The 19,272-nt window shown below is 48.3% G+C and overlaps 1 protein-coding gene across 4 annotated transcripts in view; it reads left to right on the plus strand.

The window, feature by feature from the left end:
• Positions 1-18,025, plus strand: part of TMLHE (trimethyllysine hydroxylase, epsilon) — a 30,293-nt gene extending 12,268 nt beyond the window's left edge. For all 4 annotated transcript variants that reach the window (XM_028715084.2, XM_028715085.2, XM_028715086.2 and 1 more), the window contains exons 3-8: positions 510-686; positions 4,539-4,818; positions 6,646-6,765; positions 10,545-10,781; positions 13,669-13,807; positions 17,293-18,025. In XM_028715084.2, the coding sequence (XP_028570917.2) occupies positions 510-686; positions 4,539-4,818; positions 6,646-6,765; positions 10,545-10,781; positions 13,669-13,807; positions 17,293-17,424 (1,085 nt within the window). In that variant the 3' untranslated portion in view covers positions 17,425-18,025. The remainder of the gene's footprint in view (positions 1-509; positions 687-4,538; positions 4,819-6,645; positions 6,766-10,544; positions 10,782-13,668; positions 13,808-17,292) is intronic.
• Positions 18,026-19,272: the final 1,247 nt, after the last annotated feature.

A 19,272-nucleotide genomic window follows, 5' to 3' on the forward strand; every position in this document is an offset into this window, starting at 1 on the left:
CAAGATGCCAGCCAGCCGTGCTGCTTTCTTAGGACATTCAGTTTTCCCCTCCATGCAGTTAGTCAATCAGCATTCCATGCCTGTAGAGCAAACTCAGCCTTCACTGAGCTGTGTGAGTCCTCTTTTTCTTTAGGGTCTCCCTCCCCCAGAGTTTTTTGTACTTTTGTAAACCTCAGAATTCCCCCAAGCTTGCTTGAAGCTGACTTCTTGCGAGTCAGTTGGTGCCGTCTTGGCTGTGTTGCCATGCACGCTTGCAGAATGTGTTCGTTATTAGAAGGTCACATCCATATTGTACATTTGAAGCACATTCATGCCACTGTATAATAGTCATGGCTGTGGGAGCTCCAGGTCCTGGGATTCTTTGGGGTTGCTTTAAATGTGTGGGATGCATGTGACCTAAATTAGCTGCTATTAAAAGTTTCTGGCAAAGAATGGGATTTCATTTGGAAGAAAATCCTCCTTATTGTTTCTTGCATTTAGCCAGTGGTGTGTGCATGTGTCTTTCCTAGAGCTGAAATATGGGGATATCCTCATGCGCTTTGACTACGTCTGGCTACGTGATCACTGCCGCTCTGCTTCCTGCTACAATACCAAGACCAACCAGCGCAGCTTGGACACAGCCAGTGTGGATCTGTGCATCAGGCCAAAGAGCGTCCGTGTGGATGAAACAACACTCTTTCTTACCTGTGAGTCCATGGAGCGTTGTTTTCTGGGGTTTAGGCGAGGAGGGAGCAGGGGAGGATGCAGAGAAGGATTTCTCAAGAGCACAACTTGAGTAAAGAAGAAACCAAGAGGCTTTTTCCGTTTATTTGTGGTAGAAGAAGAGGAACCTTGAAGTTCTTTGAACATCTAAAGAAAAGGAACCTGTAAAAGATGGGTTCACACCCGTCTTCATGACTTTGCTAGCGATCCTGATACCAAGAATTTGCTTCTTAAAGATTCCTACAAAGTAATTTTTTTTAATAAAAAAAGAAATCCAACACAGAAGGAGTCCATAGGGTTTCTTAAGGATTTAAAAGTAAGTCATGATAAAATAAGTTCAAATATGGTTCTGTTACAGCCAGAAGACTAATAGCAAGTACCGTATTTTTTGCCCCATAGGGCGCACCAGCCCATAGGGGCACCTAGTTTTTTTGGGGGGAAATAAAGAAAAAAATTTATTTCCCCCCCCCCAGGCGCGGGGCTGGGGCGGGGGAATCCCGAGCTTCCCCCAACCCCAGCCCCCAGAACAGGCTGCTATCTGCAAGCCGTGGGAGAGCTGCGCGACTTCGCGCAGCTCTCTCACAGCTTGCGGAGAGCCGCCTGAAGCCTGGAGGCGCTGAGCTCAGCGCGCCCCAGGCTTCTGGGTGCAGGCAGCTCTCCGCAAGAGGTGGGAGAGCTGCGCAAAGTCGCGCAGCTCTCCCACGGCTTGCGAATAGCTTCCTGAAGCCTGGAGAGAGGGGGGGGCGGTGCGCACCGTCCCCTCTCTCTCTCTCCAGGCTTCAGCGAAAGCCTGCATTCGCCCCATAGGACGCACACACATTTCCCCTTCATTTTTGGAGGGGGAAAAGTGCGTCCTATAGGGCGAAAAATACGGTAAATAAGACATATCATAAAACATAAATGGTTGTTTTCCTTGTTGCTCTTGTTGACCTTTTGCTGAGGCAGGTCTACAAAATCGGCAAAGAAGCAAAAACAGAAAGGATATTCCTGGCAGGAATCAGCAATTAACAAAGAAGTATTCTCAAATAGTATGCAACTATGATTTTGGATTACAGTAATTAATATTTTTGAGAGACTTAATCACATTTTCCATTTTTCTCAGTTATTATTCTTCAAAACTCAGTAATATTGTCCTGTAAATAGCTTTTGTACTTTAACCATGGGAAGTAGCTAAACCAAATAAGCAACATCATTTCAGCAAACAGCTGATTCCATACTCAAAACCATAAAAATTCTGTAAGACATTTAAACAAATACTTAAGAGCATCCAGACAGGCAGTGTTAACTATGTGCACAATTTAAAATTATTATACCTTCTTCTTCTTTGAATCCATTTAGATGTTATCTTAAATATTGATCAATTATTGAGCTTAATTGTTGGTATCGCCTTCTCATAGGAATCCATTTAGATGTTGCCTTATATAGTCATCAAGTTTCCATTCTCGTTATACACCTATCCAATTGCAACTTCACACATTCTCACGCCCTCATACTGTTTCACGTGTTCTTGGATTAAAAAGCAAGCTTATCTGTCAAAAGTAGGTTTAATCAAAATTTGCTATTAAATAATACAAATAGATATAAATAGATCCTAAAAATAGACCCTTTCCTGTGGACTTGAATTTTATACCCCTATATTTATTCAGTTGCTTTTATTGCTTTTTACTGTACTGTATACTATATGTACTAGACACTTCTGAACTCCTATTAATTTGGACTTCAGGCTTACTTCACTGAGCTGTCTTTCTGAACTGACTGAGTGATATTCTTATTCTGTCTCCTAACATTTCTTAGTACAAAATAACAGCCAAAACCATTTAAAGACTCCTTCTAGTCAATGAGTAACCAGCATTCATGGGAGACTGCTGGGGTCAAAGGTTGCTGAGAACTCAGCAATTTTCCCCAAGACATAGGCTTTCGAGCTTCAGCAACTGTCATATACCACATCGCTGCAGACAAATGTCCAATAAGGATTTTTATTTAATAGCAAAATAAATACTGTGGTGCCCCGCAAGACAAATGCCTCGCAAGACGAAAAACCCGCTAGACGAAAGGGTTTTCCGTTTTTCGATGCGCTTTGCAAGATGATTTTCCCTATGGGCTTGCTTCGCAAGACGGAAACGTCTTGCGAGTCTTGCGATTTTTTCCGCTCCCCCCCCCCCTTTTTCTAAGCCGCTAATAGCCTTTTAGCCGCTAAGCCGCTAAGCCTTTAATAGCCGCTAAGGCGCTAATAGCCTTTTAGCCGCTAAGCTGCTAAGCCTTTAATAGCCGCTAAACCGCTAATAACGCTAAGCCGCTAAGCCGCTAATAGGGTTGCTTCGCAAGACGAAAAAACTGCTAGACGAAGAGACTCACGGAACGGATTATTTTCGTCTTGCGAGGCACCACTGTAAACAAAAACAAGTAAACCAATCACACCCTTTCACAGCAAAAGCTTCTAGACTTACAAACTCAGAAGCAGTGTTAAGAAAACAAATCTCCATTGATGAAGCACCACACCCAGTCTAAATCACAGCAGCACAGAATTTGAGCCCCACCTTTATACTTCCTTGTCTCTCCTCCTATGACTATTAATTTTCATTCCTAAAATGGCAAAGGGTCTTAAAATATCCAGCATTATTTCCTGCTTTTGATGATTCCGCCCATGCATGAAACCTATAGCTCCTTGGGCATTCTGTTGTTCCAGGTATGATTTGTGCGTGTTTTTAGAAAAATTAATCACCTCCTTGTTTTTAACGACATAATGTGCTGTTAGCTGCTTGGTTACAGGAAATTGATATTTGGAAACTTCAACAGAACATCAATACATCCTCTAGTCTCCTTCTATTTAATATTTAGCTAGTACCTAATAACTAAAAAGTAATTTCTTACTTAGGTAAAGCATAATACAGAGGTTTAATTCTTAGAGAACAGCCCTAGAAGAGACCCTGTGATCGTTATATGCGTTTTCCTGTACCCACATAAGCTGATAAGAGTCCTGCTGTGTTAAGCCAAAAGCCCAACCCGTCCAGCATTCTGTTCTCACAGGGCCCAACCAAATGCCTATGGGAAGCATGCAAGCTTCTCCCTTGATTAAGTGTTGTTTTGAGAAGAAGCTCTTCTGTAAACCGAGGGCATGAGAAACAACTGCCCTCTGGCTGGCTCTGGTTTTAGATGAAAGTGAAGTTGTTACTGCTTATTTACTTGGACTTGAATATTTTCATTAAAAATATACAAGAGCAACAAGTTCAGCAAGTTTGGTCATTTCAGCCATATGCTAAACCTTATCAAACCAAACCACTCTTTCAATATTTCATTCAGTTTTGTTTTATTTTTAAAACTCATGTTCTACTTTATTCTGCAAAGAAGCTCAAGGCAGCTAAAAGTAGTAAAGGCAAAACAAACATAAGCCCCAGAAAATCCCAACGTGCACTCAAAATAACCTCAGTATGCAACCAAATTCCAGTTGCATAAATCTAGGCGTAGAACCAACCCAGCAAAATATTGCAGAATTAATGCATGACTTCTTCACATAGAAGAAGGTGAGCCTTTATTTTTGATCAGGACTGGGGAGCCTGTGGCTTTTTCTGTTGTTTAGAGTCCAGCTTCCATCACCCCTGATCATTGGTAGTGCTGTCAGGTGCTGATGGAAGTTGGAATCCAACAACATCTGGAATCCCAACAACAGCTTTCCCTAGCCCTGGGTTCCATTGACGCTACATAGAAGATCAAAGGATTGCACAAAAGGCTGCTGGAAGAAACAGACTGTGGACTCTCTGTGTGGTTCTCTCTCTTTTTCTCTGATCATAAAAGGCTTACCTCGAAAAATGTTTGCACTAATCCTGTCTGTCTCCCAGGGCCAGATGGCCACGTGACGAGGTACGGGTTGGAATGGCTGCTGAAGAACAGCTATGAAGGGCAGAAGCAGCAGGTCATGCAGCCACGCATTCTCTGGAATGCTCATATCTACCAGGAAGCCCAAGTGCCCTCAGTGGACTGCCAGAGCTTCCTGGAGACCAACGAGGGCCTGAGAGAGTTCCTGCAAAACTTCTTGCTCTACGGGATCGCATTTGTGGAAAACGTCCCCCCAACCAAAGAAGACACCGAGATCTTAGCAGAGAGGATCAGCTTGATCAGGTAACTGTGTGGGTGTTTTGGTAAGTGGAAATATGTCAGGAGCTTGCCTGGGTTGGGTCACAACACTGCTGTACTTCTCCTCTGACTGAGCTGAGAAAGGAGTGTAGCATTCCGGAGTCTGCAGCCTTTGCATTCAGCATCTCCTGCTGATGCTCATAGGGCTGGAAAGAGACTCGGAAGCATTGACCTCTGACCCTGCAAAAGTTGTTGGACTCCAGCTCTCATCAGACCCAGCCAGTGGCTATGGATTATTTTAGTCCAGAGACCTATGAAGTGCTGCATCTTCTCCACCCCTGTGTTAAAAGAATTTAGGCAGGGCGAGAGTTGCAAAGCACTTTATATATGCAACGAAGGGTACTTTTTAAAAAGCACATTTTATTTATTATCTTGCAAAGCACCTTCTAAATGCAAAATGTGTGTTCTACCACTGAGATATGGTTTAATCCAGCCTTCAGCTGCCTGGTGCCCTCTAGGTGTTTTAGGCTGCAATGCCCATCAGCTCCTGTGCTAGATGAGGCTGATGGGAGTTGCAGTCCAAAAAATCTGGAGTGTTCCAGGTTTGTTTAGTCCTTGTCTACCTGCATCAGTTGCATCTGGGCCCTGGTGGTTGTGGCATTTCTTCTCATGCACTAGATAATGTGCTCCATGCTGATGTCTATTGAGGATTATTGTGTGGCTGCGCAGAACTGGGGGGAAATGTTTCTTTTTCTTCCTGCTCACAATAAAGAAGGTGGGGGGAAGAGTACTATCTTTTCCTTTAGCATTTGTTCAAGAGCTGCCGGAGCTGAGCATAGAACAAGGAGCAAGTTCTTTTGGCAGGCTGGGAACATTTTAGTGTTCACGCCAATCACTGCTTCCTGTTTTCCCTGCAAAGGTTAGGAGAAACAGCCTCAGCCCCTGGAGACCCAAAGACCAAAGCAGTGCTTGGGACGTCAGAGGAAAGTACAAGGAATGTTTCTCTTCTCCTCCCCTTCCAATTTAAACTGCAGTTGTCAGGCTGACCCTGGATTGCCCTGGGGGATTAGGAAAGAAGGGATTTATACCAGCTGCCTGCCTGCCTGCCGGTTCCCTTTCTCTCCAGCCTGGAAGTGGCCTGAGCAGCCTCTTTGGCCTGGGAGCTTCTAGTCTGTCTTGCTGCTGTGTCTAATAATTGTTCCTTTCAACCCCTCCCATGTGTGGCTTGTTCTTAAGGCTGGATTCTCTTTTCATCTTCTCAAATCCACCCAGATTCTTTCTCGCTTTAGTAAATATTATTACTTCTGAAAGACTGGCATGTGCAGACAACATTCAGACTTGCTATCCTTAACCCCAGAAGGAAATTCAGGACTGGGTTCAGAGAGAAATAGCTGAAGTAGGAATAGCTGATTGCGGGTGTTTAGATAAGCAGAGGGAGACCCTCTTGGCAGTTCCATCACACTCAGAAGTTCAGTGGCCCAGGAAAGGGCATTCTCTTTGACAGCCTTTTAAGCTGTAGAACTTCCTCCTCACAGAGATGTGTCTGGAACCTTCAAGATATTGTTTCTGCCTTATCCTGAAGACACTCCTCTTTTGCCCGGACTTTGATACCCGAGATGTGTATTTTCAGGAACTCACCTGATCTTGTAATTTATTTATATATTGCCCCTTCGTCGAAAGATCTAACTCCATGCACGCTTCCAAGTCCATGGAAATTACGTCTGAGCAAACATAGATAGAATTGGTCTGCACAGGTGTTGCTTCACCTGCCCATTCGCATGAATTATCATCAGGCCCACCTGCCGTGGCTTTAGTGGTTGGTGCCAACACAGAGGCCTTTATGTGTGTGCTTCTCTCTCTCTCCTTTTCTAGGGAGACTATCTATGGCAGGATGTGGCACTTCACCTCTGACTTCTCCCGGGGAGACACAGCCTACACCAAGCTGGCTTTGGACCGTCACACAGATACCACTTATTTCCAGGAACCCTGTGGGTAGGTTTCAATGGCCTAAGAGGCAGGGACTGACATAAGTCACAAATGCACTGCTCCTTTTTTGTCATGATTAGGTTTAAACACATTATTATGTTTAATACTTCTATCCCTGTTACATCTTTAGAACAGCCTACATTGGGCTTCCATCCAAGTGTTGTCTAGGTGATTAAGTAAGTAATGCAGATGTATTTTAAGTTATCCTGAGGCCTGAATTGTTTAACAAATTTACATGGCCCATCTAGTCCAGCATCCTTTTTCTCACAGCGGCCAACCAGATGCCTGTGGTATGCCAGGGAGCAGAGCATGAGCACAAGGGCAACTCTCCCCTCCTGTGGTTTCCAACAGCTGGTATTGCTGCCTCTGACTGTGGAGCTAGAAGCCATTGATAGCCTTCTCTATGAATTGGCCTAATCCTCTTTTAAAGCCCTCCACCACTGCCTCCTGGGAGAGAGAGTTCTATAGTTTGACTCTGAGCTGCGTGAAACACTTTTTTTAACCTGTGCTAAATCTTCCAATAACTACCCCATTCCCACCCCACCTTACAGGGTTCAGGGAACCCACCCTGCCAGAGTAGTCAGGTTCACTTTACCTCAACAAATGCTGTAGAGTTTGTGGGGCATTCACATTTTGAGTCTTATGACTTCAGTCATTGTCAGTAGGGCAGGCTCCCCTGAGCTCATTAACAGTGGCTGCACCTGCAATTAGGAGCCAGCCTATTAAGAATCCCAGGAAGCTGTTTTTACATCAGTTAGAGCCGTAGCTCAGTGGTAGAGAATCTGCTTTGCACAAGGAAGGTCCCCGGTTCAACCCCTGACATCTCTAGGTAAGGCTGGGGGAGAACCCTGTCTGAAACCCCAAGAGCTGCTGCCAGTCAGTGTTGACAGTACTGAGTTAGGTGAACCAATGATCTGCCTTGGTATAAGGTATCAGATCAAACTACTTTCCCATCTAGGTCAGTAGTGTCAACTCTGTGGCAGTGGTTCTCTAAAGGTCCTTCACATCACCTGCTTCTTGATTATTTTTGAAAGGAGTACAGTGAAGAACGGAGGGACACGGGTGGTGCTGTGGGTTAAACCACAGAGCCTAGGACTTCCTGATCAGAAGGTCGGCGGTTCAAATCCCTGCGACGGGGTGAGCTCCCGTTGCTCGGTCCCTGCTCCTGCCAACCTCGCAGTTCGAAAGCACATCAGAGTGCAAGTAGATAAATAGGTACCGCTCCGGCGGGAAGGTAAATGGCGTTTCTGTGCGCTGCTTTGGTTCGCCAGAAGCGGCTTAGTCATGCTGGCCACATGGCCCGGAAGCTGTATGCCGGCTCCCTCGGCCAATAAAGTGAGATGAGACCAAAACCCCAGAGTCGGCCACGACAGGACCTAATGGTCAGGCATCCCTTTACCTTTACCTTTACAGTGAAGAGGGACGCGGGTGGCACTGTGGGTAAAAGCCTCAGCGCCTAGGGCTTGCCGATCGAAAGATCGGCGGTTCGAATCCCCGCGGCGGGGTGCGCTCCTGTTGCTCGGTCCCAGCGCCTGCCAACCTAGCAGTTCGAAATCACCCCCGGGTGCAAGTAGATAAATAGGGACCGCTTACTAGCGAGAAGGTAAACGGCGTTTCCGTGTGCTGTGCTGGCTCACCAGATGCAGCTTGTCACGCTGGCCACGTGACCCGGAAGTGTCTCCGGACAGCGCTGGCCCCCGGCCTCTAGAGTGAGATGGGCGCACAACCCCAGAGTCTGTCAAGACTGGCCCGTACGGGCAGGGGTACCTTTACCTTTACCTTACAGTGAAGAATGCAACAGCACAGGGCATCAAGGGACTCCCAAGCTGTGATCATCTCTTCCAGCTTCTCAGAGTGCTTCAGAAAACCAACAGGAAACTAAGCAGTCCTGCCTTTATTACCAGTGACAGCAGTTTGATGTTTTTATTACCCAGTTACGTGAATTTCAAAACCTGGCCATCACCCTAATATAGCCACATTGCAGAGAGCTCTAGTACAGAGGAATTTAAGTCCCTTTAAACTGTGGCAATTCCAAACAGCCTGAGCCTGCTTGAATAGCGCTCTGAACAGGTCCTGAAAACATTGACGTTGGACAAGATTTTGGGAGAACGTATCCAGCACAGAGACTGCAAAGTTTAAAATCTCTCTAAGGGTAAAAAAAAGAAGTTTAAAAGCCTGAGGTTGCACCATTATATTCACCGCTATATGTAATATGTTCTGATCAAAAAACAAGAAGCAGGTTTCTAGACCTCAAGATAGTAAAGGGAAACAAAAATGCTTTGTAGAATCTCAGAAGCCAGCTGAACTTCAGAGACCTTGCAATATTAGTTTTGCCCCTTCTAATAACTAACAGAAGCAATAGAGAGGGAGAGGGTTTAAACACATTTCTCTACACAAATAGACAAGTGCTCAGGAACTGTAGGTTGCTGGCATAGTCTGTGTTTTATATACAGAAGGCTTAGGTCCAGGTCCATTGCAGGCCTATATTATTTAGGCCAATTCCAAACTAGATGCAGCAGTGGAAGTTTTAGCCTTATTCCCTAACTAAAACCAGGTGACTGAACCAGGTGCATATGAGAGGCATTCAGTGGTTTGCATCCAGAAATGCAGATTCAGTAACCTTTTGGCAGCAACCTCAAGTCTGATGTTCCAGGAGCCCAAAGCAAGAAGGAACCAGGTGCTGAGATGAGATACGCTCTGTATTAGGGAATGGATGCTGTGCTTTCTACTCATTTCCTCCCAGGGACTAGACTTCTTTTAATGAGCCAGGAGCCAAAGCGGTAATGACAAGAGTAATGTCAAAAACAGCAGTGGGGAACCCTTGGCCCACAGACCTAGTTATGCCTGTTAGGCCTCCCCATTTGGCCCACCAAGCCTTACCTACCTGCTCTACACCTGATGCCACATATGACATGGCTGAGCCAAAAGAGAGGTTGTAGGCACTGCCAGTTAGCTGATCAATGGTGTCTGAAAGCCCTGTGCATGGGGCTTTGAAGCACCAACACGCAGCTCATTTTCCATGCTTAACAGAGCACAGGGCTTTGCTTTTCACTTGCACTATTTGGTTTCAAACCACACAGACAAGAATGTGAAACCTGACATTGTGGTTTGGGTTGATTGGCAGGTGGCCAGCTCTGCTCATCTGTCATATTGGGGACAAGGAGAGAGATAAGAATTCTAACTGTTGGCCAGCTCTAGTGTCCCACACCTGGTTTAGAACAAGGCCACTGCAAAGGACCACAAGAGAGTTTGTTGATCTGACCTGTCAGGGCCACTCTTAGAGCCAAAGCAGAATCACTTTCCAGGCCACATTCAGTTTCCCTGTTAATTTCCACATTATATTTGAACTTTCGCATGACATAAAGGCCATTTCTAGAAATCAAGTGAAACATAGTGGAAGTTTGGTGCTCATTTCCATGTTAATTACTTCCAGAACAAAATCAGCATGCAACTGCATTAACCCAGAAGATCGTGGGAGTAATTGGCAAAATTTGGGGTGATAATGCCAGCCTACATTTCTTTCCTGTGGTTTCCATGGGGAAATGGAAGTACACATGCAGAAAGAGTGATTTTCTACAATAATGTCCATAGTTGGGTCACACCACACCCAGTGACATTTAGCACAACATTTAGCTGGTACAGTATATTGGTCAAAAAGCCAAAGTTCCAACAGGTAATGCATTGTGAAAGGAACAATACAGGAGCATTAACAGGATACCCCCCACACACACATCTGAATGTACTTATTGCCACCAAGTGACTGGCTTCTTCCTTGCCCTCCACAGCATCCAGGTGTTTCACTGCCTCCGGCATGAAGGGACAGGTGGTCGTACATTGCTTGTGGATGGCTTCTACGCAGCAGAGCAGGTGCTCCAGCAAGCCCCGGATGACTTTGAGCTCCTCACCAAGGTGCCACTGAAGCACGAATATATCGAGAATGTGGGGGGCTGCCACAACCACATGATTGGGGTTGGGCCTGTCTTGAATGTCTACCCCTGGAACAACGAGATCTACTTGATCAGGTGAGATGGCCAGTGTCTGCCCTGGTCTTTGCAGCACCACAGAGCACTCCAAGTGAACAAAGCTAGAGGTGGACTGAGGCCATTTGAGCCTCTGTTGCCAGTCCTAGGCTTCACCTCCTTTGTGATAGCTACAGTCCTTAAAGGGTCTACACTTGGGCCTGTGGACAGGCAGTTCTTCTCAGGCCCAGGGAAAGCACCTGTGAGGGTCCTGGATCTGTCATTGAGGAATCTGGTCCAGGGGGCTCTTGCCCACCAGACTCCAGTTTAGCAGCCCCGCTGGTCTCCAGCATCAGGCTTTGTGATTCTGGCTCCTTAGGGGGTGACTCTGCAACCTCTTACTTGGTATGCTGGGTGCTGCTGGATTCTAGGGTTGTGACAACATCAGTTGGAACAGTTTGTGTTCATGCAAACATGGTCGAATTGCATGTTCCACCACCAGAAGAGATACCCAAGTGATTTAACCACCAGTACCTCTTCCTGGGAAACACTGGGAATTGTAGTTCTGTGAAGGGAATACCGTATTTTTCGGACTATTGGACGCACCGGTCCATAGGACGCACCTAGATTTGGGGGGGGAAAGAAAGGCAAAAAAATTTATTTCCCCCCCCCCCCCCGCCAGGCGCGGGGCTGGGGCGGGGAAGCCCGAGCTTCCCCCTCCCCCAGAACGGGACCCAGAGCCATGCCGAAGCTGCGCGCAGCTTTGGCATCGCTCTGGGAGCTTGCGGGGCTGGGGGAGGAGGAAGCCTTCCGCCAGCCTCCAAACCATGTCGGGAGACAGCGGGATGGCGCGCTGCGCCTCTCCCGCTGTCCCCCGAGTTTGCGGGGCTGGGCCAGCCTTCTAACCAAGTCGGGGGACAGCGGGAAGGGCGCGCTGCGCCCCTGCCGCTGTCTCCCGAGTTTGCGGGGCTGGCGACGGGGAGGAGCAGGCTTCTCCCCCCGCCAGCCTTCTAGACAAGTCGGGGGACAGCGGGAAAGGCGCGCTGCGCCTCTCCCGCTGTCCCCCGAGTTTGCGGGGCTGGCAACGGGGAGGAGCAGGCTTCTCCCCCCGCCAGCCTTCTAGCCAAGTCGGGGGACAGCGGGAAGGGCGCGCTGCGCCTCTCCCGCTGTCCCCCGAGCTTGTGGGGCTGGCGGTGGGGCTCTCCTGAAGCCTGGAGGTTGTGGGGCTGGTGGGGGGGAGAAGCAGGCTTGCTTCTCCCACCCCCAGCCTCCAGATCAGGTCGGGGAATAGCGGGATGGCGGAGCCCCGCCATCCCGCTATTCCACGACCTGATCTGGAGGTTGTGGGGCTGGGGGGGGGGGGGAGAAGCAGGCTTGCTCCTCCCACCCCCAGCCTCCAGATCAGGTCGGGGAATAGCGGGATGGCGGAGCGCCGCCATCCCGCTATTCCCCGACCTGATCTGGAAGTTGTGGGGCTGGGGGGGGGAGAAGCAGGCTTGCTCCTCCCACCCCCAGCCTCCAGATCAGGTCGGGGAATAGCGGGATGGCGGAGCGCCGCCATCCCGCTATTCCCCGACCTGATCTGGAGGTTGTGGGGATGGTGGGGGGGAGAAGCAGGCTTGCTTCTCTCACCCCCAGCCTCCAGATCAGGTCGGGGAATAGCGGGATGGCGGAGCGCCGCCATCCCGCTATTTCCCGACCTGATCTGGAGGTTGTGGGGCTGGGGGGGGAAAAGCAGGCTTGCTCCTCCCACCCCCAGCCTCCAGATCAGGTCGGGGAATAGCGGGATGGCGGCGCTTCGCCATCCCCCTATCCCCCGAGCTTGTGGGGCTGGGGGGGGAGAAGCAGGCTTGCTTCTCCCCCCGCCAGCCTCCAGATCAGGTCGGGGAATAGCGGGTTGGCGGCTCTGCGCCTCCCCGCTGTCCCCAGCTTTTGGGTGCAGGCTGCTGCCCGCAAGCCTTGCGAGCCCGCGGGACATCCCGCCGGGCTTGCAAGACTTGGGATAGCTTCCTGAAGCCTGGAGAGCGAGAGGGGTCGGTGCGCACGGACCCCTCTCGCTCTCCAGGCTTCAGCAAAAGCCTGCATTCGCACCATAGGACGCACACACATTTCCCCTTCATTTTTGGAGGGGAAAAAGTGCGTCCTATAGTGCGAAAAATACGGTAGTTGTTCTCCTAACAACTCAGCACACTTACCAAACTACAGTTCCCAGGATTCTTTGGAGGAAGCAGTGACTGTTTTAAAGTGACACAATACTGCTTTAAATGTATAGTGCAGATGAGGCCTTAAGCAGTCAGAGTTCAGCCAGAGCTGAGCAGGGATGTGATCCTAGATATATCTACAGTCCTTGTTTGTTCCTCTAGCCATCCCAGCAAATAGTCCTGTACCAGAGCCCAGGCGATGCTTCATTGTGGATCTTGTGCTGATAAAATAGTTACCACTTTATTACGGAATCTGGCTGGTCAAGAAGAAAAATCAAGTTGTGCTGCAAAATTACCTTCCCCTGGCAAGTTCCTACTGAATGACCCCCCCCAAATTAACGTTTGCTTTTTTAAAAAAATCACAGGGGTGAAGCTACTAAAAGATGCACCATTTGAGCACATTTACTGGCTGTGCACACCTTACACCATTCCTGTCCTTCCCCGTAATTTCTGCAGAAAACCCAAGTCCAATTTATGTGTGCACAGGTATAGGGAACTTTTGGCTTCACAGATGTTCCTATACTACAGTTCCCATCATTCATGACCATTAGCCTTACTGGCTGGTGGAAACTGAAGCCTTAACAACAGGCTCCCTTCATCTGATATACACAAAGCGTTTGCTCCCACTGATAAATAGATATCACTTCTAGCAGTCATGCCTCTGCCCATGCGGATCCTTAGAGACTTACTGGTTCCCATGTGGGGATTGCAATCCACTGTAGATGTTCCCTTCTGCTGCTTTATTTTAGGTACAACAACTACGACCGAGCCGTCATTAACACGGTGCCTTATGACACTGTGCACCGCTGGTACAGCGCACACCGCACTCTCACCGCCGAGCTAAGGAGACCGGAGAATGAGCTCTGGGTGAAGCTGAAGCCGGGCAAGGTAAAGTCATGGCAAGCAGATTGGCATGTGGCTTTGTGTGGAGGCGTTTGGTACTAGCAGCTCAGAGTTAAGTGCTCTTCCACTGCTAAACTACAGAATTAGCCCCCAGAAGACGTAGAGATTGCAAGCAATTTGGATGGCACTAAAAGAGGGTTAAAGGAACGTGGGTGGCGCTGTGGGTTAAACCACAGGGCCTAGGACTTGCCAATCAGAAGGTCGGCGGTTCGAATCCCCGCGACGGGGTGAGCTCCCGTTGCTCGGTCCCAGTTCCTGCCAACCTAGCAGTTTGAAAGCACGTCAAAGTGCAAGTAGATAAATAGGCGGGAAGGTAAACGGTGTTTCCGTGTGCTGCTCTGGTTCACCAGAAGCGGCTTAGTCATGCTGGCCACATGACCCGGAAGCTGTCTGTGGACAAACACCAGCACCCTCGGCCTATTGAGCGAGATGAGTGAGCAACCCCAGAGTCGGTCACGACTGGACCTAATGGTCAGGGGTCCCTTTACATTTACTAAAAGAGGGTTGGACGTGTTCACAGAGGAGAGAGCTATTCATGTCTCTTAGTGACAACAATGGCTGTGTTCTACCCCGACTGCCAGAGCCTCTGCCACTTGCTAGGAATCGCAGGTGGGGAGAGGGCTGCTCTGGTCTTCCCTGCAAGCTTCTCATAGGCATCTGGTTGAACACAGTGATAGCAAGATGCTGGACTTGTGGAGCCTTTTTGGCTAGATCCAGCAGGGCTGTTCTTCACTTTGTGTCCAACCTCTTCCATGCAGGAGGGCAGAAATATATGTGTGCTACATCTGAACCATCCTTGTTTCAAGTATCTCAAGGGAAACATGAAGGGAACATACTGAGGCTCCCAGCACTAATTTAACACCAAACTAACATCTGCTCAGGGGGACGCGGGTGGCGCTGTGGGTAAAAGCCTCAGCGCCTAGGGCTTCCCGATCGAAAGGTCGGCGGTTCGAATCCCCGCGGCGGGGTGCGCTCCCGCTACTTGGTCCCAGCGCCTGCCAACCTAGCAGTTCGAAAGCACTCCCGGGTGCAAGTAGATAAATAGGGACCGCTTACTAGCGGGAAGGTAAACGGCGTTTCCGTGTGCGGCTCTGGCTCGCCAGAGCAGCAATGTCACGCTGGCCACGTGACCCGGAAGTGTCTCCAGACAGCGCTGACCCTCGGCCTCTTGAGTGAGATGGGCGCACAACCCTAGAGTCTGTCAAGACTGGCCCGTACGGGCAGGGGTACCTTTACCTTTACCTTTACCTTTAACATCTGCTCAAGAGTGAAGAGGGCAACAGACACTCAATTCTCTGTATAAAGTAGCTTTTTATGTTCATATTGTGGGGAACTTCAAACCCACGGGCCAGTTTAGCCCATGAGGCTGTACACCCATCTGTCCAAGGTCTGACATCATATGTGGCATAAGGTGTAGAGCAAGGAAAGATGTGGCTCAGATTGGGGCTGCTCTCAGCCCCCATCAGTTGAGGGGTCTGAGAGGGAGACCTTCTGAAGTCATCCCCTGATGATGGTTATGGTGATAATTTATTATTTATATGCTGCCCATCTTGACTGGGTTGCCCCAGCCACTCTGGGTGTCTTCCAACAAAGTAAAAGCATTTAGCACAGTAAAACATCAAATATTTAAAAACTTCCCTATTCAGGGCTGCCTTCAGATGTTTTCTAAAAGTCAGATAGTTGTTTGTTTCCTTGACATCTGACAAGAGGGCGTTCTACAGAGCGAGTGCAAATGCCAAGAAGGCCCTCTGTGATGTCACAAATGACTCGAGATGATTCACAGGTGTGTGGACCCACCCACCTTTCAAAGTTGGGGTGAAGGGAGAAAGGAGCCAGCTGACTTCCCCCCATCGTTGCTGTAATAAGTAGCCTCATCATGACTACACACAGTTTAATTATTATTATTATTATTATTATTATTATTATTATTAATTTTGCCGGGACGCGGGTGGCGCTGCGGGTAAAAGCCTCAGCGCCTAGGGCTTGCCGATCGAAAGGTCGGCGGTTCGAATCCCCGCGGCGGGGTGCGCTCCCGCTACTTGGTCCCAGCGCCTGCCAACCTAGCAGTTCGAAAGCACCCCTGGGTGCAAGTAGATAAATAGGGACCGCTTACTGGCGGGAAGGTAAACGGCGTTCTGTGTGCTGCGCTGGCTCACCAGATGCAGCTTTGTCACGCTGGCCACGTGACCCGGAAGTGTCTCCGGACAGCACTGGCCCCCGGCCTCTTAAGTGAGATGGGCGCACAACCCCAGAGTCTGTCAAGACTGGCCCGTACGGGCAGGGGTACCTTTACCTTTTTATTATTAATTTATACCCCTCCCATCTGGCTGGGTTTCCCCAGCCACTCTGGGCGGCTTCCAACAAAATATTAAAATACAGTGGTCTGTTAGACATTAAAAGCTTCCTTAAACAGGGCTGCCTTCAGATGTCTTCTAAAAGTCTGGTAGTTGTTTTTCTCTTTGACATCTGGTGGGAGGGTGTTCCACAGGGTGGGTGACACTACCGAGAAGGCCCTCTGCCTGGTTCCCTGTAACTTGGCTTCTCGCAGTGAGGGAACAGCCGGAAGGCCCTCAGCACTGGACCTCAGTGTCCAGGCAGAATGATGGAGGTGGAGATGCTTCTTCAGGTATACTGGGCCGAAGCCATTTAGGGCTTTAAAGGTCAGCACCAACACTTTGAATTGTGCTCGGAAACGAACGGGGAGCAGACACATAAACGTACACAGACAGACACATGCTCCTTCAATACGTGGCCTCTCCAGTTCAAGTGGTGGGAAAGACCCCTCTACCTGTGACCCAGATAGTGATGTAGGAGAGCTGGAGGGGGGGGGTCACATCTGGTAACCAATGTGCCCCTTTGGTTTCAGCTAGTGCATAGGTAGACAGGTCTAAAAAGCTGGGGGATGCAAATTTTCACAGTCCTCTAGCAGCTATGGTGGCTCATTGACCAGAAGTAATGTTTTTAGCATTAACTCTGGAAGTGTATTCTTGATTCTGACCAAACTCAGCCTTCTAGAGCACAATATACATCAGGAGGCTTAGTTTGGTCAGAATCGGGTATACACGTCTAGTAAATACATTACTTGTGGTCAATGAGCCACCATAGCCACTAGAGGGCTATAAAAACTTGTGTTCCAGGCTTTTTAGACTCTCATACCCATGTATTGTCTGAAACCAAAGGGGCTCATGGGTTGCCAGATGCAAAATATATTGGCATTATTTTCAGCTTTCCTACCCCACACTAAGAGAATTGTAATGCAAGGCTGTGCAGACAACCCTGGGTTGGGTGGACAGATCTTCTGACCCTTGTATAAAGCAGCTTCCTCACTTGTCTTCCATTTCCAAAAGAATGGGGGAGACAAGCTACATGTCTGTTCCTGCTAAGATTACCTAACCAGATGCCAATGATGTAACAGGTATAGGAAGAGTCTTGCAGCGCTGACACAAATTTCCCATTCGTTCTTTCTGCAGGCCCTGTTTGTGGACAACTGGCGAGTTCTGCACGGCCGGGAGTCTTTCACAGGTTACCGCCAGCTCTGCGGCTGCTACCTGACGAGAGATGACGTGCTGAATACAGCCCGCTTCCTGGGGCTGCAAGCCTAGCTTGACCTGGGCTTCCGGAATTTAGGGAATTGCGGATCCAGGAATGAGAGAGCTTTTCGCAATATACCTCACAGACTTGACCTTCTGCTCGCAAGAGGAGGAGAGTTCCCCATGGGATTACTTGATTGTCAGCCAGCCCATGCAGTTTATTTGCCTTTCCCCCCACCCCACACATACACTATCCCAGTTTTTTTGTCTTTTGTTGTCCAACTCCCTTTGGCTTTCACGGCACAATGGACACATTTGGTGCAGGAAGGAATCAAAGTCCACTGCAGCACTCGAGGTGCCAGATCTTGTTGTGCCTTTTTGCTGTTGTAACTGAACTATAATGCTAACTTTGGTCAGTGGGCATTTTTTACACTGGCACTCCATAGTTTTGCTGACCACAGGACAAGTGAGTGTCCTTAGAAGTGTGGGGAGAGAACTCTCTCCACCCGACACCAGTCTTCAAACACCTTCAAAAATACACAAGTGCCAGGTGTTGGAAGCTTTTAGGGCTGTCCCCATTGTCTGCTGATGGCTCAAACTTGCCATATTGATAGGAAAGCAGCTACAGGAAATTTTGTGGCGAGGGAGGAGAGCTGCATGGCTAGAGCCAGGTCCTTCTTTACCAGAACTGCAAACGACAGTTTGTGCGCAGTGATATCTTCCCCTTCCCCATATCCTGCGTTGTTTTTCTTTTGCCATGATAGCTCCTCCTAGTCCATGATAGCTGCCCTTTCTTCATTTTGGTTCTTGAATATATATTTTTGCCTTGTGCTTTTTCTTTTCTTTTTCTTTTCTTTTCTTTTCTTTTCTTTTCTTTTCTTTTCTTTTCTTTTCTTTTCTTTTCTTTTCTTTTCTTTTCTTTTCTTTTTGCTTTGGCCTTCCAAGGATTTACTCCTACTTCGTTGATAGCCTCTCACCTTGTGAGCAATAGGAAAGTAATTGAATTAGGAGCAGTGGCACTGTCAGGGCAGGACTCTGGGGCAGAGGTCATGGTCCCTACAGCAAAATGAGCATGGAGGCCGACAGACATGGCAGCAGGACTGACTTTCCACATTTTTGAAGTTACTGGAACAAGATGAATGACCATCTAAAGTGAGGAAGGGGTTCCCAGCTGTGGTTTCTTTGGTTAAAAAAAATAGAGGTGCTGGTACTCATATCTAGTACCAAGGATGCCAGAACAAAACAAGGCAATGTTCCTCCATACAGGTGGGGAAAAGCACTGACTTCCCATAAGACCAGTGGTGGGCCTACATTTGGGGGGCCCTGACGCTTGCTCTGTTATGGGGGGCCCCTTTGCAACCAGGTATGGGTAACCACGGTTGTCTTCCTCAATGGGGTTGCTTCACGACAATCACTGCAATTAAAAAATAATAATTCAACTACTGCATCTCATATTTTGATTGAAATTCCTATCCCGCGACACTCCACCTTTGCAGCGTTTGTGCTACTGACTCTCAAAATTTGGGATTGTTGAAAAATTAATTGATTTGACTTGTGCAGCTGCACTAAAGTCCCTTCTGGAGCCCCTCTGGGATTAAGGGTCCTGAAGCTTAAGCTTCATTTGTTTCATAGTAGATTGGCCCCTGCATAAGACCATTAAGTCCAGCATCTAAAATTAACCATCAGCACTGCTGTTTCGAGGGAAGGCCTGAAGCAGTTGAGCCCTGTTCTAGAAAATATCTCAAGGGGGAAAAAAGAAAGCCAACTTCCTTAAATTCTGCACTCCTTGAGTTGGGAATCTCTCTGCTGGCTGAGCAACTTACCAGTTTTGTTTTTGAACCACTGGCCTTTCTCAGTAGCTGCCTTTTGTACCAGTAGGAATAGGAATAGCACATGGAGGACACTTCTTCTAGAATTCAA

This window comes from Podarcis muralis, chromosome Z (assembly GCF_964188315.1).
Source record: "Podarcis muralis chromosome Z, rPodMur119.hap1.1, whole genome shotgun sequence".
Classification (NCBI taxonomy): domain Eukaryota; kingdom Metazoa; phylum Chordata; class Lepidosauria; order Squamata; family Lacertidae; genus Podarcis; species Podarcis muralis.